This window comes from Nuphar pumila, chromosome 1 (assembly GCF_984573655.1).
Source record: "Nuphar pumila chromosome 1, dmNupPumi1.hap1.1, whole genome shotgun sequence".
Lineage (NCBI taxonomy): Eukaryota > Viridiplantae > Streptophyta > Magnoliopsida > Nymphaeales > Nymphaeaceae > Nuphar > Nuphar pumila.
Window position 1 is genome coordinate 21,530,813 of NC_143249.1, and position 23,561 is coordinate 21,554,373.

Below are 23,561 nucleotides of genomic sequence, written 5' to 3' on the forward strand. Positions count from 1 at the left end.
TCCTAAAGCTCCCCAACAAAATAGATTAGCTGAAAGAAAACATTGACATATTATAGAAACCACTAGGACACTACTTATTTCTAAGATATTTTAAAAAGTTTTTGGGCCGAGGCCGCTCTAACATCAACATATTTGATAAATAGAAAGGCCTCATCATCCTTGCAAAATGCATCTTCTTATGAAAAATTATTTGAAATAACACTTGATTTCAAGCGGTTGCGAATTTTTGGTTGTAAGTGTTTTGTGCTCTTATATAAAAGAGATAAATTGTCTCCAAAAGCCATTAAATGTGTATTAATGAGTTATGGAGCAAACTAAAAAGGATATAGATGTTTTGACTTTAAGAGTAACAAACTATATGTTTCTAAAGATGCAACCTTTTTGGAAAATGAAAATGGTTTTGAGAGAACCAAGAAAAACAATGAAATAGATTGTACTTTTCTATTTGGTCTCTTGCCACAAGAAGAGTTGACTTCTTGTGATGATTTTTTGAATGATATCGGTGATAATACCTTGAATGATAATGAAAATGGTGATGATAATGTGTATTAAATTGATGAGAATGTGAAATCATCTATAAGAAATAATGATATTGTTGATAAACCATACAAATATATACCTGGCATAAGCAAAGGTATCTAATAAATGCTGTAGAAAAATATTCACAAAATTCATCGTTAGAAGAAACCTTTCTTAGAAGATTCAATCGTGTCTCCAATCCACCAAGTAGGTTTGTATCTTATGACACATTGACACCAAAATATAGGCCATGCCTGTTAAAATGTGTCTCCTAAAATCATTATTGTAAATATAAATATATATATTTATATACATAGAGATACATTTACATATAATATATTATATGTACATATATCTCTCTTTATATAAATATATATATATTTATATATTCTTACCTGAAAAGGGTATTCTTGTAATTTCCTGTTTTGCACATATTCCATTTGGAATATGTTGTAATTTTCTTATTTATTTTTTTGTAATTCTTTTTTACTTTTTATTTTTATTTTTGTTATTTTTTAAAGTGCATTGGGGGTCCCCCAATAGAGTCGTTGGGGGCTCCCAACGACTCCTTTGGGAGCCCCCTCTTTGCACCTTTTGGCACTTGTATAAATAGGGGTGTTCCCCCCTTGTAATTCTTAAGCTTGAGAGTCTCAAGCATTTGTTCCTTTTATCAAATACATGCATTATTGCATGTTTGCTATTTTTACGCTTTTTGCGTATTTTGTTCAAGTGTTGTGAGGGTGTCTTCGTACACTTCTTTTATAAAGTATTTATGCTTGTATGCGTATTGTCTCTTCATAGACAATTTTACATGGTATCAAAGCTTGGTTGGTGATAGAGGATTGTGGGATCCTCTTCTTTTCAAGTACCTTGAAAAGCGTGCCTTCGGACCTTTGGAGGTTGAATTGGTGGACCTTGCTTCTCAAATATTTCAGAAGAATCTTGCGCAAGCTAACATTTGGGATATTGTGTTGGTACGTGTAACGACCCCAATCCAGACCCTTTTAAAAATGCGGAATAAAATTTTTTTTTCCTTCTAAGAGTTGCGGAAACCTTCCTAGAGATCTGGGGTCCTCACAGTTCCACTTTTCATTGGATAGCCCATCCACCACAAACGAAGTTGCAATTATCATCCATATCAACCGACTAAAATTCTTTTATTAATGAGTAAGCAAATTTCAAAGACAAGGTTTTCTTCAACTGAAAGTAAAGTAACAATTTCAGAAATTAAAAGGAAGGTTGTTATGATATCGGAGAATCAATATGGTTTTATGCCTGGAAGATCAACTATGGAAGCTATACATCTTCTTAGACAACTTATTGAAAGATATAGAGAGAGGAACAAAGATTTGCATATGGTTTTTATTGATTTAGAGAAGGCATACGATAGAGTACCTAGGGACGTTCTCTGGTGGACAATGATGAAGAAAGGTGTTTCTCTCAAGTACATTAGTATAATTAAAGATATGTATGAAGGAGTAGTAACCAATGTCCGCACTTGTGGAGGGGTGACAACCAATTTTCCGATAACGGTTGGGTTACATCAAGGATCTGCTTTAAGCCCTTTCCTATTTGCGATAGTCATGGATGAGCTTACGAGATCAATTCAAGAAAATGTACCGTGGTGTATGTTGTTTGCTGATGATATTGTTTTGATTGATGAGTCTAGAGCTGGGGTTAATGCTAAGTTAGAATTATGGAGACAGACATTGGAAGCTAGAGGTTTTAAGTTGAGTAAGAGTAAGACTGAATATATGGAATGTCGGTTTAGTAAGCAACGAAGTAGTGATGGGAGTGTAGTGAAGCTTGGTGAGCAAGATATACCGGTGAATGATTATTTCAAATATTTGGGATCCATCATTCAAAAGTATGGAGAAATTGATGGAGATGTAAATCATAGGATAAAGGTTGGGTGGATGAAATGGAAAAGTGCTACTGGAGTGCTGTGCGATCGTAGAATGCCATTGCGGTTGAAGGGAAAGTTTTATAGGACGACTATTAGACCCGCTTTACTATATGGTACGGAATGTTGGGCTGCCAAGAGACATCATATTCAAAAAATGAGTGTAGCTGAGATGCGGATGCTTAGATGGATGTGTGGAAATACAATAAAAGATAAGATTCGGAACGAAGAGATACGTAAGAAGGTAGGTGTTGCACCCATTGAAAATAAGATGCGAGAGAATCGTTTACGGTGGTTTGGACATATTCGGCGAAGGCCTAATGATGCTCCAGTTAGAAGGTTGGAGAAATGGGAAAATATATTAGTTAAAAGAGGTCGGGGTAGGCCTAGGAAGACTTGGATGGAGATGATAGGAAAGGATATGAATGCTTTGAACCTCACCGAGGACATGGCGTTGGATAGAAATGATTGGAGGAAAAGGATTCATGTGGAAGACCCAAAATGAATTTCTTTTTTGGTTCATATCGCTGACCCCAATTGTTTTGGGATGAAGGCGTAGTTGTTGTTGTTGTTGTAAAAGAACTAAAAGACAAAAGATAGAGCCACTAAGTCCTCTACTGAAGCCGACAAGCCCAAGTATAACTCATCCATCCCCAGATGCATATCCAACTTCCCTGTTCACCATTTCCTGTGAAAAACCAACAAAGTAGGGTGTCAGAACCGAAATTCTGAGCACAACTACTTCTAAAGAAACCAGGTGAGAGAAAGAACATGGCTTAGATTTCATGCAGTGATTTGAGTGAGTGCAGATATAAAATTTGCAACATTTAAATATCTATAACTATCAACAGTTGCATATACTTACCAGTCAAGAACAGTAAACAGTGTCATAGATCAATAACTAAATAATCAAACCTTTCAGCATGATTTCACAAAGTAAGTCATATGCTACCAACAAGTGATGTCATGATATCAAGAATGAGTCAAACATGCATGATCTAATGCATAACAGAAAAATGCATGATTATGTGCAATGCATGATTTCTTATGTTATCTTTCATTTAAGTTCCATCTTTCCATATGCATGCCCTATTAGATGCACACATCTTTAAGTTCCTCTTTTTAATTACCGTGGCCCGCTGATACACCAAACGAGTACAAACCCCGAGGTCAAGTAGGTTCCCATGGTAGCTTAACACACAATTTGTATTTTATTACTGGGTTCCAACTTAGCCCTCGACCGATATCAGGAAACAACACCATCCATCGGAACATTAGACCTCCACATCTAATGTCGGGGACACAAGGGACACCCCACGCCCACAAGTGCCACTTCCTTGGTACCATAAACTCACAGCTGTGACTAACACACCACTCCCGGGTAAAGTGGCGGGCTCTCCCTAAAACCGTGGCCAGGAGAAGAACCTCAATATCGGGTTCAGGGGCAACAACGCACACGGAGTTTTTGTATCCTCACAGTCTCCCCAAGACCGGATATCCAAGATTCTCATACTCCAGATGAGATATCCCAGAATGTAAATTACACTGTTCTTATTCATTATATTTATTTAAAGTTCATTCTTTAAGTTTGCAACCCCATATGCAAAAGTAAAGCGAAAACCCGCATCCTCCCTTGCGGGGACCCACTCGGGACTCCAGCCCGTGTAAACACATAGAACAGTGTAGTAAAGTGCCAAACCATCTTATGTGGTTTAAGTGATGCTTTTAAAAACATAAATAAAAGAAAACCAAACCCACGACTCCCCAGGCCGATGATGGTCCAATTTGGCCATCGGTGCATCACATAATAAAACCAAATTAGTGTTTCATTTATAACACTAGGCCCAAAATGCCAAAAGCATATATATTCATGCAAATATAAACCCAAACATGTATGCATGTCATAATTCATTCATATGCATTTTCAATATGTGTGTGTTACCTACATCACATATGGGTCTTAACCAACCCGTGGTTTCTTTAAGTGTGTGAGTGTACATGTACCATTTCACATATAAATCAAGTGTACATGTTCAAGAAGACTTACTAATAATTGAATCATGCTCACACTCATGTGTACCATAGTCATAACAGTCAAGTGAAAACATAAATCTCCACGACAAGTGTATCCAAATGCCCATCCATATATGCCAATATAACCATGGACATGAAACAACAACACTCACAAGCATGGTTTCAAAGATTCATGTGCAAGGATTCACATATTTATACCAAAATGTATGTTGTCATCCCTTGATAAATTTTATTATATCATGTGAACACCCAGGCATGTAGATTCAAGCAATAAAGCATTAGTTTCATGATTACTCATGCCCATGAAAACAACTAGACAACGATATCCGAATCAAGCACAACAAATCAAGTCTAAGCATATTAGCATTTTCATTCACCTGTATGCAAATAGCCAGGTCTAACACGATTAGCTAGTATTCTGCAAAAATTAAAGTGCTAAGCTAAGCTTCCATATGAGCCATACTATACATGAACAAGGGTTCAATCGACCCGTCATTTGTCCACAAGCATGGACAGTTTAGGAAATGTCATCTACCATATTTTCCTTTGTAAAAATATAGTCCAACACCATTCGGCTGGGCTTGGCAGGGTTCCACACAACCCATGATCTTATGCTATCCTTCCACTCAATACTTATAACAAAACAACAAGACTAAAATTGTCAAAAACTGCACAATGGTCATGCTAACTGGTTCTAACGCTAGTCAAAGTAGACATTTCAGCTAGCCATTTCTTTGTCATTAAAAGATCAACAATCAAATTTCTGCATCATCAACAGTTAAAAGGAAACATTCACAGTTCAGACAAAACTTCACAGCTAGTACTCCTAAATCAGATGAGTTTCTTTTCTCTCCCTTTCAACTGATGGAAAGCTTTTTTAGCAATTCAAAAGAAGCTTAAGAGAATATAAACAATATTTTTGAAAACTTTGACTTTAGTATGCTAAGAGGTATGCTTCCAAGTAAGTTCCAAGAGAGTATTTTACAACCACTTAATTTGTTGTGAAAGAGATGCATGGTTGGAAACAGTACTGTAAGAAGCCAAAAATGCAATGCAAGCCCAATAGTTTCTCTTTAATGTTGACACTGAATATAAAGCCATTGATTAAGACTACCGTAGCCAAATGAACACTTATAAAAGAATTTCTATACATAAAATGACTTATAGCAAATTTTCAATTGCCTTCCAATTCTCAATGTTATTATTATCTTGTCCATTTGTCATCATCATCTTCACCCATAACATCACAACACTATCATCTTTTTATATTTCTTCACTAGCACAGTCCCTACCACCCTGTCTCTCTGGTTGGCCTGGAAATAACCAGGATGGATCAATTAACCTGGGTATTACGACCTCGAGGTAGCAGGAAAAATTGGTTAAAACTTAGGATGCCATATCAGCATGCAAAGAAAACACAGTCTTCATATGTTATCATTGACATTTATCCTCGTGTACATATCAGTATACCTATTACACCATACGACTGACTATTCCACAAGATAGCCAAATATATAGAACAAGTTGTTTCTTTATTCACGCACACAACACCTGGACCGGACTTATTTCTATTTACACTTAAAAGAGTTTTGGGTTCCCCTAACCCATCAAGGCTTCCAACATTGCACGCTTTAACAAACCTGCTGCCAATTTCAAAGTCAATGACTCCATGCTACATGGTACTCTAAAATTTAATCTCAGCTTTTAGCCCTCCCTTACCTACATAAAACATCAACCTCCAGAAAATATCTCCCACATCCAACAGTCATTTACATCATTCCAACAAAGGAAAATATCACAACAATCCTCTTTGAATGAGGAACATTACACAGATTCAAATATTTTCTTTTTAACTTTGATATGTTAAACCAGAATGTATCAAATCTGTATGCACCAAATGAAGGACAGGTTTTATACAAAAAGAAAAACAAAGGATCTGATACAAAACCCAAAAGCATAACTATCTTTAGCCCTTTCCACACTATGACATGCAGCATACTGAAATACATACAAGTAATAAACTCACCTAAAATGCTAAACATCGAGAATTTATCATTTAAGAAGTTAGCATCATCAAATTAACAAGAAATTGAAATACAATCCCCCATTTCGACTGAATTGGGGTTTTTCGTCAATCATCCCCAAATCTAAAAGAAACTGAAAACCCCATGATTCTTGAGAAAGAGAATAGCCCCAGGAAGGGTTTTCCAAGAACCCATCTCAAACCATCGCACGGAATCGAACCCTTGTTCGATTCCTTCCCCGAAATCCAAGAAGCACCGTACCAGTTTTGAAGCTTTTCCGGCGACCTAAGGCTGGAGGCGCATAGGCACGGTCGGCTGGGGGTTGCACCTTGCTGCTGCCGTGACAGGAGTCTCGCCGGAGGTCTGTGATGGCCAAAACTTGCCGGCGACCTCCCTGCCTCCAGCGCGTGCGCACCGAACGAGAGAGAGAGACGAGGGAGAGAGATGAGGCTGAGTGAAGAGGGCGAGACCCCCTCTCCACTCCCCTCCTTTATCGGCCCCAGGCCCCTCCTTTTTCGCCGAGATGGGGGAGGTCGGTTACGGCCTGCGTAACCCCCCTGCCCCCCTTCCATATCCTGCAAGGGTTCTATCGGGCAACCCTTATCGGGTTGCCCCTTTAAAAAGAACTCGGGTCCGGGTCCGAGCCCGTGACCCGCGATGCTGGGTCCATTATTAAAATGGACCCGGTTCGTCAATAGTAACGGATCCTTAGCTGGATCCGGGTGGATCCAACGGTGGGTCCGACCCCCTTGTTCCAAAATTTTCTTATAATTAATATTAATTATTTATAAAATTCTGAATTTAACATTATACATAAATTTTTTTAACCCCCATCAATATGGATCCGCAAGTCGGATCCAACTGTGGATCCTCGAGTCCACTTAATATATATGTATATTATATTTCTATAGTATTACCAATATTAATATTATTTATTTATGAGTATACACATATATATATATATATATTTAGATATATATATATGTATATGGATCCAGTATATGGATCCCATACCCATCTACGCACCCCTATTGAATGATTATTCTCTGAATTATTAAATAATTTAAAAATTATTGTACTTATACGTATATATCAAATTTACGAGGTAGATGTATGCGGAAAACCCCTTTATGGGTCCTGGATCTGTAATTTGGATCCAGGCCCAATTTGCAAAATTTTATAAAATTTTCGGGTTTTACAGTACGCCATTTCTCCCTTTCTCTCTACTTCATAATGGGCGAAAAAGAGTCTCACTTTACTCTTGGCTTCAAATTAAATGGGTCGAACTATCATATTTGGGCCGGAAACATGGAGGCTCACATAAAAGGCAAGGGGCTATGGGGTTATGTGCAAGGCACAATTCCTGGACCGGAACCCAAGATAACCGTGGTAAACGGAAGTGAGATCAAGATTCTTGAAAGAGAAGAAAGGGTTAGAGCTCTTGAAGAGTATTCTAAGAAGCATGATGAGTGGAAAATGAAGAATTTCAAGATTCTTTCTTGGTTCTTCTCATCTGTTGAAACCAAGATTAATGCCAACATTATTAAATTCAAAAAGGCATCGGAAGCTTGGCATTATCTTGAAAAAATGTATACATTGAGGGACCTATCTCATAAGTATTATCTTCAAAAGAAGGCTCTCTCTCTTACTCAAGGTGAAATGACTATTAGGGAATATTTTGCCGATCTTTCCTCCGTTTGGGATGAGCTTGCCATGCTTGAACCAAAATGGAGTGGAGAAGCAATTGAACTCCGTCACAAGCAACTTGAAGAAGATCAGTTCTTCAATTTTTTGAATGGGCTAAGGCCCGAATTTGAGCAAATAAGGTCCTCTCTCATATCCTCCTTTTCTCCTCCCTCTCTTGAAGATGTACTCACCAAATTAAGTGGTGAGGAGACTCGTATGAGTTTATGTAAACAAGGATCAAGTGTTCTTATGGTTCCTTGTAATCATGAAGAAAGTAATGAAGTCAATGCCGTATCAAGACCCGGGAACAATGTAAGAACCTATCGTCCCCCTCATTTTAAACCACAAAATCAAGGTGAAAATGGCGGGCCAAGAGGAAAAAGGGACTATAGCAAAATTATTTATCATTTTTGTAAAGAACCCGGACATATCAAACCCATATGTCCCAAATGGAAAAAGCTTCTCGCAATGGCTACCACTGGTGTTCCACAAAAGGAGGAGGCATCATCAAGTGGGTCACTCTCTTTAAATCAAATAGTGGAAGCCCTTCAACCCCTACTCAAGGGAGCTACCTCCGGTGCCGCCGTATCTACCTCATCTCTTCCAGGTAAAGTCTCTTGGCTTTTGGACTCCGGTGCATCTTTTCATATGTCCCCAAACATGTTTTCACTTTCCGATTTCTCAAAAAATGTTTCTCCCTCTTTGGTTTCCACTGCGGATGGAACATCTATTGAAATTAAAGGTATAGGTAATTTCGAATCTCAAGATTTTTTTATTCCAAAAATTAGATTTATACCTAAACTAAACTTAAATCTTCTCTCTGTTTCTTAACTCTCGGACCATGGTTGCGATATTAAGTTCTCTTGTGACAAATGTTTAATACAGGATCGCCGGTCTGGGAAATTGATTGCGGAAGGCTTTAGAAAAGGAGACTTATACTATATGGAATCTCTTCGAGTTCCAAAATCTTTTTGTAATGTGACCCAAAACAAAGATATAAATGTATGGCACAAAAGACTTGGTCATCCTAATATCACCAAGTTGTTTTATTTGCATTTTGCAAAAGACCTATGTAAAAGTTCATTTTCTTGTAATGATTGTATTCTCGGAAAAATGCAAAGTTTACCTTTTAAGCAAAGGACCATGTTCTCTTCTAAAAATTTCGAAATTGTTCATTCGAATGTTTGGGGACCCGCACCTGTGACTTCAAAAGGAGGCTTTTCTTATTATGTCATTTTTGTGGATGATTTTTCCAGATATTCATGGATCTATTTTCTTAAGTTCAAACATGAAGTTTTTTCGTGTTTTAAAACCTTTCATTCAATGATCAAGAATCAATTCAACAGTAATATAAAGATATTTAGGAGTGATTCTAGAGGGGAATATATCTCCAATCAATTTAAAGTATATCTTGAGGATCATGGAATTGTCCATCAAAGGTCTTGTCCTAAAACTCCTCAACAGAATGGGTTGACCGAAAGAAAACATAGGCACATCATTGAGACCACTAGGACCCTTCTTATTTCCCAAAACATTCCTAAATTTTTTTGGGCAGACGCAACTCTTGCTTCTGTTTATCTGATAAATCGCTTGCCCTCTAGGATATTAGGAAAAATATTCCCTTTTGAGATTTTATATAAACTTGAACCAAATTATAATAGGTTACGAGTTTTTGGGTGTAAGTGTTTTATACTTACGGATAAGAATGACAAACTATCTCAAGGCTATCCCTTGCGCCTTTCTTAGATATTCCGAAACTCAAAAAGAGTTTCGTTGTTATGATCTTCGAGATGATAAGTTATATGTCTCTAGAAATGTAACTTTTTTGGAAAATGAAAGTGACTTTGAAAAAAATGTTTCTCAACAAGAAAATTTTGATTATTCCTTCCTATTTGATCTATTGTCTAGTAATGATGATATTTCTAGTGATGATGATGTATCATCAAATCACGATGAGGAAAATGATGATGACGTTGGTGAACATAACTCACTCAATGAACAAGAAAGTGGACTTTCAAGTGATCCAATAACCTACTCTCGTAGAAACCAAGACACCTTTAGAAGTGCTATTGACCAGTATAGTGAGTTTGTTCCTACTATAGACCACCGAAGATCTGAAAGAAATAGAAGACCTCCAACTCGTTTTGTTTCTTTTGATTCTTTCTCACCTCGATATAGGGCTTGCCTTAGTGCCATTCACTCTTATTTTGAACCAAGGAATTTTGAAGATGCCAAAAAATGTATAGAATGGCAAGAAGCTATGCAAAATGAACTTAATGCCCTTAAAAGGGCTGAAACTTGGGATTTCCAAATTCTACCCATAGGAAAGAAAAATATAGGTTGTCAATGGGTTTTTAAGGTTAAAACTAAAAGCGATGGATCCTTGGAAAGGTATAAAGCTCGTTTAGTTGCTAAAGGGTATGGGCAAGAGTATGAAATTGATTATGAGGAAACTTTTGCCCCTGTAGCCCGAATAGTTACAGTTAGATGTCTTATTACTATTGCATCTATTAAAAATTGGAACATTTTTCAAATGGATGTGAAAAATGCTTTTTTAAATAGTGATCTTAACGAAGAAGTATATATGGATGCTCCACCAGGCATGAAGATTCCTAAAGATAAAGTTCTTCGTCTTCGTAAGGCCCTCTATGGTTTGAAACAGGCCCTCAAGGCCTGGTATGACAGGTTTACCAGTGTAATGTTGGAAAATGGTTTTTCCTCATGTTATACTGACACTGCTCTATTTACTAGAAGATCTAATGCAGGAATTGTGATTCTATTACTCTATGTTGATGACATGTTAATTACAGGTGATGTTGTTCAAGGAGTCAAGGGTATTAAGTCCGTCTTGACTTCAAAATTTGAGATGTTAGACTTGGGTTTTCTGACATATTTTCTTGGAATTGAGGTTGCCTATTCGCAACGTGGTTATTTTTTATCTCAGTCTAAGCTTGCTTGTGAGATTATTGACAGATTAGGAATTTCTGATGACAAAGTATGCGAAACTTTTGAAGTCGTAGGATAAAAAATGAAGATTGACGACGATGTTCCCCTAACCGATCCTACTCCTTATAGGCAGTTGGTAGGCTCTCTAATGTACCTTAGCATTACTCGACCCGACTTGTCGCATGCTATTCACATCGTCAGTCAGTTCCAGCACGCTCCTACAACCGTTCATATGAGTGCTGTCTTTCGCATCATCAGATATTTGAAGGGAACAATAAACAATGGAGTATTTGTATCTTCTTCCTCTGAATTAAAATTGCTTGCTTATACTGACTCAGATTGGGGAGGTGACCCTAGTAACCGTCACTCCACCACTGGTTTTTGTATTTTCTTAGGAGAATCTTTGATCTCATGGCGATGTAAAAGGCAACAGAAGGTCTCTTTGTCATCCACTGAAGCCGAATATAGAGCCATGACATCTACCACCATGGAAATTGTATGGATTCGACGTCTTTTGGAAGATATGGGAGTGGTTGTCGAAGAACCAACAAAGCTATGCTGTGACAATAAAAGTGCAATTTACATTGCCAAGGACCACACCTTTCACGAGCGAACAAAGCATATAAAGATGGACTGTCATTATGTCAGAGAAGAATACTTGAAGAAGGTCATTGATCTACCATATGTGACGTCTGAGTATCAACTTGCCGATTTCTTCACAAAAGCTCTATGTTCGCCCAAATTTCATTTCCTTCTTGACAAACTTGTGGTTATCACACCGTAAGTTTGAGGGGGGTGTTAAAATGTGTCTCCTAAAATCATTATTGTAAATATAAATATATATATTTATATACATAGAGATACATTTACATATAATATATTATATGTACATATATTTCTCAATATATAAATATATATATTTATATATTCTTACCCGAAAAGGGTATTCTTGTAATTTCCTGTTTTGCATATATTCCATTTGGAATATGTTGTAATTTTCTTATTTATTTTTTTGTAATTCTCTTTTACTTTTTATTTTTATTTTTGTTATTTTTTAAAGTGCATTGGGGGTCCCCCAATAGAGTCGTTGGGGCCCCCCAACGGTCACAAATGTGACCGTTGAGGGCTCCCAACGACTCCTTTGGGAGCCCCCCCTTTGCACCTTTTGGCACTTGTATAAATAGGGGTGTTCCCCCCTTGTAATTCCTAAGCTTGAGAGTCTCAAGCATTTGTTCCTTTTATCAAATACATGCATTATTGCATGTTTGCTATTTTTACGCTTTTTGCGTATTTTGTTCAAGTGTTGTGAAGGTGTCTTCGTACACTTCTTTTATAAAGTATTTATGCTTGTATGTGTATTGTCTCTTCATAGACAATTTTACAATGCCTAATAGCTTTACATTCCTATCATGAATCATCACATTATAATGAAGCCAAAAATCTTCCACAATGGGTTAAAGCAATGAATATATAACGTAAAGCTCATAAATAACTTCATTACCCATAGGGAAGAAATCTATAGGATGTAAATGTTTTTTAAGGTTAAAACCTATGTCACATGGGTGCGGGTGCGGCAGAAATATAAAAAATTATATATATATATATATATATATATATATAAAGTCCAAAAGTTGGACATAAATGACCTTGGGTGCGTTGACTACACCCAGGGTCAGGTTGACCACATCGGGTGCGGGTGCAACACCTACTTGGAGAATCCCTGTGACATATAGGACAAAAAAAATTTCTTGGCAATTTTTTTTTAAGTCCGAAAATTGGACCAAAATGACCCTGTGTGCGTTGACTGCACCTGGTGCCACACCGCACCCGCATCCGCACCCGCATCGCGTCACGTCGATGCGGGTGCGGCACTCTGCTAGCCGAATCCCTGTGACATAGGTTAAAACCAAGAATAATGAGATTCTAGAACGGCATAAAGCTAAATTAGTGGCTAAAGGGTACTCTCAGGAATATAAAATTGACTAAGAAACATTTGCCCTAGTAGTTAGAATAACTAGTGTTAGGATACTCATGGCCGTTGCATCTATTAAAAAATTGCCCATATACCAACTAAATGTGAAAAATGCTTTTCTAAATAGTGAATTAAATGAGGAGGTATACATGGATTCTCCGCTGGGGTTTTGTATTAAAAAAGGTAAAATTCTTAAACTTAAAAAAACTTTGTATGGTCTAAAACAAGCTCCTAAAGCTTGGCATGCTAAATTTAGTAATGTAACGACTCATCTGGGTTTTCATTTTTGCTATATTAACACTGCTTTTTTTATTAAAAGTACATGTTCTACAGTTGTTATTCTTCTACTTTATGTAGATGATATGATTATCACCAGAAGTGACAAACAGGGAATTAGTGATATTAAAAATATTTTAAAAAAAATTGGTATGTCTGATTTAGGTTTTTTAAGATATTTCTTAGGTATTGAAGTTGCATACTCTTCGAGAGAAGATAGAAACCACTGAAGTGATTGCTAAATTGAGGCTGGAAAATGGGACTTTGCTTGAAGATCCTACACCTTATCGCCAACTAGTTGGGTTGCTTACTTACTTATCTATGACTTGGCCAGACGTAGCTCATGCAGTTCACTCGATCAGCCAATTTCAACATGCTCCCACCACTCTGCATATGAGTGTTGTCTTGAGAATTGTTAGATACATCAAGAATACTATAACAAAAGTTTTTTTTTTATCCTCATCTTCTTCGTGAGATTTACATGCTTATACTGATGCTGATTGGGGTGAAAATCCCAATGATAGAGTCTCAACTACCAGTTTTTGTATATTTTTAAGTGACTATGATTTCATGAAGATGTAATAAGTAGCAAAAAGTATCATTATCCTCAATTGAAGCTGAGTATCGTGCAATGACTACAACAACAATAGAGCTTGTGTGGCTTAAACGTCATCTCAGTAATATGAGAATAATCATCTCAACACCTTCGAAGATGTGTTGTGACAATAAGAGTGTAATCTACGTTACGAGCAACCACATCTTTCATGAGCGAACCAAACATATTGAGATAGATTGTTACTATGTATGTGATGAATATCTAAGAGAAACTATTACATTGTCGTATGTCACATTAGAGTACCAGTTGGCGGATTTCTTCATCAAAGCTCTTCCTACTACTCAATTTATTTTTCTCCTTAACAAACTTTCGGTCGTGTCCTCGTAAGTTTGAGGGGGAGTGTTAAAATATATATGTACGTATATATATTGTAATAGTTTGCCTAATAGGGGCATTTTAGTCTTTTCACATGTAATTATAGTTGTTTATTATAAACAACTATATTTTTCTTATTTTTTTCTTTTTTTATTTTTCATGCCATTAGGGGCCCCACTCCAAAGAGTCATTGGGCCCCCAACGGTCATAAATATGACTGTTGGGAGCTCCCCAACATCTCTATGAAGGGATCTCTCAATGGCCTCCTTGTTGTATATAAATAGGGGAGGTGTTCCCCCTATATTTTCTAATGTTTTTTAAGCATATTATTAATAACATCCTATTCTTTTACTTGGTGTTGCCATTTGTTGGCACTTTGTATTGTCCCATAGTGGACTTTTGTGCCTTTGTAATCGTCCACTCTTGGACTTGTATGTGTTTTTGCACTTTGTTCTTGTAATTCCGCATACTTCATTTCAGCAGAAATGTGGCAATGAGTCATGCAGGCAAGGCATGGGCCTGGCTTTGTGCTTGGATCTAATGAGATGCAAGCAATAACCTTCCCCTTACCAAATTGGATCATGTTGAATCTGGGCAAATACTATAAAAGCCAAAGGGCCATGTCTTATTTAGTTTGGATTACTATCTGGTGCGGGGGGAGGGAGGAGGGCCCATTAAGTGACCCTCATTCGTAGCCAGGTTCTTCTCCATAAAAGAAGAAAAAAATATTTGGTGTGATTGAGACCCATTACCTGGTACATGGGTTGCCATTGTTTGTCATGGCCCAAAGTAGAGAATCTGATATGTATGTTCTCATCTCAAATAAATTAATATTTGGGATAATTACAAATTCTGGTAAGGCTTTCACCCTACACTGTGCCTTTGACATAGGTTAATTCCTATGTCACATGGGTGCGGTGGTGCAGCAAAAAAATATATATAAAGTCCAAAAGTTGGACATAAATGACCCTAGGTGCGGTCAACACACCCAGGGCTAGGTTGACCGCACCGGGTGCCGCACCCGCACCTGCAGCACGTTGAGTCGACGCGGGTGCGGCACCCACTTTGCCGAGTCCATGTGTCATAGGTTAATTCCATGAAAATGTTATCCAAAGAGCACACTATGATGAGCATGAATTTTGGAAGATTGATTCCATGGCTGTTGTGGTTGACTTGAAAAACATGAGAATGAAAATATTTGATTTAATTTTTAGCAAAATAATGGGCATTGGCCAAGAATGCCATCTGGTTCCCAGTTCATGACTGGTCTTTGCTAGTCCTATGTAGATCAGCCCACTAAAAAAATGAATTGAAATGAGCGATATCTAGGATGATGTGAGATGCTTTTACAGCATGTCATCAACCTCTCATTGAGATAACAATATATTGGATACCTAATAGCTGCATGTCAAAAGGTTTTGGATGCAGCAGTTCATAAAGCTGGTGTCATATATACAGGCTCCCCACAAAGGTGTTGCACGGGCAAGCACAGGATTTATTCTCCACAAGATTCTAGAATATTCATGACTAAAATACTTGATTGTTACTGTTACGTGTACATAGCATGTTGTGAACTGAGAAAATGAGGTGCAAGATATGGAACTTCTGAATTAAAAAAGGCAAAGCCTTTTATTGACATGTAAGAGTCTGTGTATCTCCTCTGTTGCCGGTGGTGGTGATTCTCTTTTTCCTTTTTGTTAACTTCTATATTCATACTTTTTGTTAATATTGATTATTTTCACTGTTCAAGTGACACTTTGTTTCTTGTTTTTTTGAGGGTGAGCAGAGCAGGGACGCACTATTCAATTGACAACCATGCTTTCAGCCGAAAAGGTGGGCTTATGTATACAGTAGTAACGTTTCAGTCTTACAAGGCAACCGGACAACATGACCTACCAATTTTACCACTTCCCAGTCAGACACTGATGGCGGCGTGGCTTCTTACATGATACTCTCAGTATTAGTACTTGGGTGGATTTTATGCCTTATTTGATCATGTAAAATTCCTTTATTTGAGTGGCACCATCTTGTAACCAAGTTAGCCAGAAATATAGGGTGGCATCATCCATCACGGATGGTGCCACCCTGCTGGTTTTCAACGAATTCAGGTTGCATGGTAATGGAAAATGCTAGTGTATCACTTGATACACTCAAGCATACAACCTGTCTAATGAGACAAATCACTTCCAGACAACAGGAACGATGTTTTCTCATATATGCATTGATTAACTGGATTGTTTGTCTCCTCATACTTTGGGAAGTTTTTCTGTTATGACTGCTATGAATTGTTGGTTGTTGGGATCAACACAATGCTTCTTATTGTATCTGTTTGTGGTTATGGAACTCTTTCATGTCCAATGTTCCACTACCATTTATCCCAGTTTAATCATGTTACCTGTGAATGCTAAAAGTTTCTTTTTGTGTATAAAAAGAGTATAGTTCTGCAATTAATTGAGGCCTCAATTTTTCACAGGACAAAAATGATGTGCTGAAAGATCAACTTTCTTCCTCCAGGAATCAGAAAGTGCAGAAGTTGACACCTCCAGATTCTATGTTACCTGCTGATTCTGTTTCAAAGTACAGTTCAGATGCAAAGACGAATTCAGAAACAGAAATTTCCATAAGTGAGAGCTATATGCTTGTTAAACTACCTTGCTGTTTAAAGTGTTGGACAATGACTGGCATGTCAGTTGTACGAGCATGCTAATATTCAGGGTTGGGATGAAAGATATGCTAGGAAGATAGTGTATTGGCCAACAAGAGCATTATTAACTTTCAATTTGTAACAGTACTGGCAGACTTAAAATTTATAATTGGCATATTATTATTGTGGGCATCCCTTATGAGGGTATTCGTAATTTAGGATAAAAATAGTACCTAGTCTATGTAATTCTAATTAGGGTTGATCTGCATACATTTTAAAATAGTATAAAATGGCTGCCCCACTATGTCACATAGGTGCGGGTGCGGATACGGCTGCGGATGCGGCACTTTAAAAAAACTTGGGTGCGGGGGTGGGGGGGTGCGGGGAGGGTATATATATAATTTTTAATAGTTTTAAGTTGTACTATGTGTATGTGTGTGCATTGATGTATTTATATTATAATATAGATAAAACTGAACTTGGTTAGGGTTAATTGAATCTACTTTTGGACGAAAATGGACCTCAGTGTGGTTGACTTCACCTTACACAAAGGAAACTGTGTCCAAGTGTCGCACCCATGGGTGAGGGTGCGATGCGGATGCGGTGCCCTGTTAGAAGAGTCCGTGTTACGTATAGCTGCCCCATGTTAATATATATATATATATATATATATATATATATATATATATATAGTTCATTACAACAACAACAACAACTACGCCTTCATCCCAAAACAATTGGGGTCGGCGATATGAACCAAAAAAGAAAATCATTCTGGGTCTTCCACATGAATCCTTCTCCTCCAATCATTTCTATCGAATGCCATGTCCTCGGTGAGGTTCAAAGCATTCATATCCTTTCCTATCATCTCCATCCAAGTCTTCTTAGGCCTACCCCGACCTCTTTTAACTAATATATTTTCCCATTTCTCCATCCTTCTAACTGGAGCTTCATTAGGCCCTTGCCGAATATGTCCAAACCACAGTAAGCGATTCTCTCTCATCTTATTTTCAATGGATGCAACGCCTACCTTCTTACGTATCTTCTCGTTTCGAATCTTATCTTTTATTGTATTTCCACACATCCATCTAAGCATACGCATCTCAGCTACACTCATTTTTTGAATATGATGTCTCTTGGCAGCCTAACATTCCGTACCATATAGTAAAGCGGGCCTAATTGTCGTCATATAAAACTTTCCCTTCAACCACAATGGCATTCTACGATCGCACAACACTCCAGTTGCACTTTTCCATTTCATCCACCCAACCTTTATCCTATGATTTACATCTCCATACTTTTGAATGATAGATCCCAAATATTTAAAACAGTCATCCACCGGTATTTCTTGCTCACCAAGCTTCACTACACTCCATCACTACTTCGTTGCTTACTAAACCGACATTCTATATATTCTGTCTTACTCTTACTCAACTTAAAACCTCTTGCTTCCAATGATTGTCTCCATAATTCTAACTTAGCATTAACCCCAACTCTAGACTCATCAATCAAAACAATATTATCAGCAAACAACATACACCACGACACATTTTCTTGATTTGATCTCGTAAGCTCATCCATCACTATAGCAAATAGGAAAGGGCTTATACCGAAATACCTGGGTATTTCAGTCTTTTCACTGAAATAGGTGTCAACCCATTAGACCCGCTTTACTATATGGTACGGAATGTTGGGCTGCCAAGAGACATCATATTCAAAAAATGAGTGTAGCTGAGATGCGGATGCTTAGATGGATGTGTGGAAATACAATAAAAGATAAGATTCGGAACGAAGAGATACGTAAGAAGGTAGGTGTTGCACCCATTGAAAATAAGATGCGAGAGAATCGTTTACGGTGGTTTGGACATATTCGGCGAAGGCCTAATGATGCTCCAGTTAGAAGGTTGGAGAAATGGGAAAATATATTAGTTAAAAGAGGTCGGGGTAGGCCTAGGAAGACTTGGATGGAGATGATAGGAAAGGATATGAATGCTTTGAACCTCACCGAGGACATGGCGTTGGATAGAAATGATTGGAGGAAAAGGATTCATGTGGAAGACCCAAAATGAATTTCTTTTTTGGTTCATATCGCTGACCCCAATTGTTTTGGGATGAAGGCGTAGTTGTTGTTGTTGTTGTTGTATGTTTTTTGTACTTTTTGGAGCAGCTCCAAAGTGACTGTTGGAGCTGCTCCCAAGAGTCATAAATATGACCGTTGGGAGCAGCCCAATAGCCACTTTGGTCTGCTCCCTTTGAGGTTCTTGTATTATAAATAGGCCACAAGAGGCCTTGTATTTCTTAACTCTTTTAAGAGTGTATCTATGCAATAACAAAGTTGTTTGACCCTTGTGTGGGTGGTTTGATCATTCAATCTAGTATACTACTTGATTGAAAGTGTGTTCTTGCATGTGTATTGGGTTGAATCCTTATCATTTCATGGTATCAAAGCTTTGGTGCTCCAAAAACAATTTTTAAGAGGTAGATCACAATTGCATTAAGAGGAGGATCGTGAGCTTCTTGAATACAACAAATCGTGGAGTGTTGCATTGGGAAGCGCACCATCTTTCAAGCAACTTTTGTATTACATTCTCTTCTTCTACCTCTTCTCATTTTCTCTCTCTTTTTCTTTTTTCTTTTCATTGTAAAAGAATGAAGAATGAAAGGGAAGTAATAGTCTCAATTCCCGTATGCCTAAATGACACAAACTATGTGGTATGGGCATCCATAGTAAAACACAAAATATGGGAAAAAGGACTATGGGGTTTGGTGGACGGTTTTGAAAAGGCGCCTAAACTCATTGTTACTAATAGAGAATGAGAAGTAAGTTGCCCTTCAAGGAGAGGAAATGGCTAAAGCCGTTTCCGACTATGAGAAAAAATGAAAATAATGGAGGATGAGCCATTTCAAGATAATCAGATTGCTCATCAATAGTGTGGACATCCACAAGTGCTCTAGTTTGGTGAAATTTGATTTTGTTAGTGATGTGTAAAAATATCTTAAAGACATGTATAGTCTTAAAGATATTGCTCACATATGTAACTTTCAAAATAAGGTAAGAACCATGACTCAAGGAGAGATCATTAGAGAATACTACAATGCACTCTCTCTTCTTTGGGATGAATTGACTCTTCTTGAGCCAAAATTGCATTGCCCACAAGATGTAGAACTTCGTGAAAATCAAATTAAAGCGGAGCATTTCTACCAATTTATTAATGGGCTTAGGCTTGAATTTGAAGGAACCAAGTCGGCTCTTCTTCATAGGGGAGGGGTACCTTCCATAGTAGAAACACTTGAAGAATTAATTATAAAAGAAAATCGATTGAAGAAGCCTTCCACTTCTAAAGATAAAGAATTCGTGCTTGCTATGTCGAAACCCGAAAATCATACTAGAAGCTATAAACCACTTCATTTTGTAATAAATGAGAATAGAAGAAACCCCAACAACTATGAAAGAAATGAAAAGATGGGTGATCATGAATATAAAAAGGGTGAAAAAATTATTTGCTATCATTGTTATGAACCGGAACACATCAAGCCATTTTGTCCCAAAAGAAAGAAGGATGATCATAGATAAGACAAAAGTGTTGCCTCGGTGGAAAGGAGTGATGTAGACGACTCCAATTGTATTAGCTCGTTATCTTTGGCTCAACTAATGGAGGCACTACAACTTATGCTTAAAGCTCAAGTCTCTTCTTTCTCGGGGGCGGCCGTATCCACAAGCGGTGACCCTGGTAAGACCTCTTGGATTCTAGATTTCGGTGCTTCTTTTCATATGATTCCAAATGAGTCCATTTTATCCGAATGTAATGTAATGAAAAGAGGCGGAAGCACCAATAGAGCAAAAGTCACTCTTTAAGAGTGACTACAAGAGCCAAGAACACAAACACCAAATGTGCACACACAAAACCTCACAAATATAGGAAATGACTTAAAGTCATAAGTTGGATTTATTGAAGAAAGAGAGAGAGGGGTGTAAAAACCCATACATTTAAGAGGGGAAGACCTCCTCTATTTATAGAGGAGGGAAGCACTAAAAGGAACCACAAGGGGGGGCTCCCTTGTAGTCGTTGGGAGCCCCAACGGTCAGAAATCTGACCGTTGGAGCCCCAACGACTACAAGTGTGGGGCCCCCTTGTGGTCTTTACAAAAAGGGAAAAATAAAGAAAAAAGAAAAAGGAAAAAGGGAAAAAAAGAGAAAAAATAAAAAAGAAAAAGATACATTGTGGTTTTACAAGAATACCCCTATCGGGTATTTATCTAAATGAGAAATAATATATATATATATATATATATATATATATGTATATATATATATACTTATATATACGGATGTATATACTTATATATACGGATGTATATATATATATAAGTATATATATATATATATATATATATATATATATATATATATATATATATATATATATATATATTTTAACACGCCCCCTCAAACTTTACGGGGAGAAGACCGAAAGTTTGCTAAGGAGGAACATAAATCGTGGAGTTGGAAGCGCTTTGGTGAAGAAGTCAGCCAACTGATATTCTGAAGTCACATATGGTAATGAGATAGTCCCTCTGAGATATTCGTCTCGAACATAATGACAATCCATCTCGATATGCTTTGTCCGTTCATGAAAGGTGTGATTGCTGGCAATGTATATCGCACTTTTGTTATCACAGCAGAGCTTGGTAGGAGTGGAAATGAGGACGCCCATGTCAGCAAGGAGACTTCTGAGCCATACGATTTTCATAGTTGTCATCGCCATAGCCCGATACTCAGCTTCAGTAGATGATAAGGAGACTTTCTGCTGCTTCTTGCATCTTCACGAGATGAGAGATTCACCTAAAAAGATACAAAGACCCGTAATTGAGATACGATCATTGGGATTGCCTCCCCAGTCAGCATCAGTAAAAGCAGTCAATTCAAGAGATGAGGAAGAGGATAAGAAGAGTCCCTTTGAGATGGTGTTTTTGATATATCGCACAATTCTCATTACGGCTGCCATATGAACCGTGGTAGGTGCGTGCTGGAACTGGCTTGCTGCATGAACCGCATGAGCTATGTCAGGACGGGTGATGGATAGATAAGTGAGGGATCCAATTAATTGACGGTAGGGAGTTGGATCTTCAAGAAGAACACCATCTTCAAGTCTAAGTTTTGCATTGATAACTTCGGGAGTCTCAACTTTCTTTTCATCAAATATTCCTGATTTGGTACAAATTTCAGCAGCTAACTTCATCTGAGATAAGATGTATCCACGTTCGGAATAAGCCACTTCAATACCTAAAAAATATCGCAAATAACCAAGGTCAGACATATCAAAGGTATCTTTTAGCATAGACTTAACATCATTTACTCCATTTTTGTCATTCCCAGTGATGATCATATCATCAACATACAGCAGAAGCATAATAATGGAGTCACCTGTTCTTTTCACAAAAAGAGCAGTGTCAGTTTAACAAGAAGAAAATCCTAAATTTATTAATACGTTACTAAACCTATCATACCAAGCTTTAGGTGCTTGCTTAAGACCATATAACGCCTTTTTTAATTTCAAAATTTTTCCATTTAAATCCATACCTGGAGGTGGTTCCATATACACTTCTTCATTTAAATTACCATTCAAAAAGGCATTTTTAACATCAAGTTGAAAAATTGGCCATTTCTTAACTGCGGCTATAGCAATAAGAGCTCGAACACTAGTCATTCGAGCAACGGGGGCAAAGGTTTCATCATAATCTACCCCATACTCTTGGGCATATCCTTTGGCTACCAACCTAGCCTTATACCTTTCCAATGAACCATCACTCTTAGTTTTGACTTTAAAAACCCATCTACATCCAATGGGTTTCTTGCCATTGGGAGGATCAATGATTTCCCAAGTTTGTGCCTTTTTAAGAGCATCAAGTTCAAGTTGCATAGCTTCATTCCAATGAGCATATTGCTTAGCATCATTGTAATGAGATGGTTCATGAAAAGAGTGAAGAGCAAGAAGGCATGCTCGAAAGTTAGGCGAAAAAGAATCATAGGAAACAAATCTATTTGGTATTTTGGAAATCCGATTTGATCTTCTTTGAGAAGTCTCTTCGGTGAACTCATTTTGGGAAAATTTTTCAAGGGCACAAGGAGGATTCCTTTCATTCCTTCTAGAGTAGACTTGAATTTGTCTTGAAACATTTTCTTCAAAGTTTTGATCATCGTTTGGATGTTCAACAAGATCTTCACTAAGAGATTCATTAGAATCAATATGATCATCTATGATGTTTTCTTTAGGCAATAAGTCAAATAAGAATGAATAATCAATATTTTCATTCGGTTGGTGCGAAAAACCACTTTCCTCTTCAAGGAATGTGACATCTTTAGAGATATAAAGCTTATTTTTAAGTATGTCAAAACATCTATACCCTTTTTGTTTTTCGCCATATCCCAAAAAAATACATTCAATAGCCCTAGGGGAAAGTTTATCATTCTTGTGAGTTAAAACAAAACATTTACATCCAAAAATTCTTAGTCTTTTGTAATCGGGAGACATATTGTAAAGTTTTTCAAATGGAGAAAGATTTTTTAAAGAGGACGAAGGGGTTCTATTGATAAGATATGTAGAGGTTAGAACCGCTTCGGCCCA

At 37.4% G+C, this 23,561-nt stretch overlaps 1 protein-coding gene across 3 annotated transcripts in view; it reads left to right on the forward strand.

The window, feature by feature from the left end:
• Positions 1–23,561, forward strand: part of LOC149848301 (uncharacterized) — a 118,402-nt gene that overhangs the window by 85,632 nt on the left and 9,209 nt on the right. For all 3 annotated transcript variants that reach the window (XM_089989467.1, XM_089989545.1, XM_089989620.1), the window contains exons 5-6: positions 16,078–16,124; positions 16,765–16,915. In XM_089989467.1, the coding sequence (XP_089845593.1) occupies positions 16,078–16,124; positions 16,765–16,915 (198 nt within the window). The remainder of the gene's footprint in view (positions 1–16,077; positions 16,125–16,764; positions 16,916–23,561) is intronic.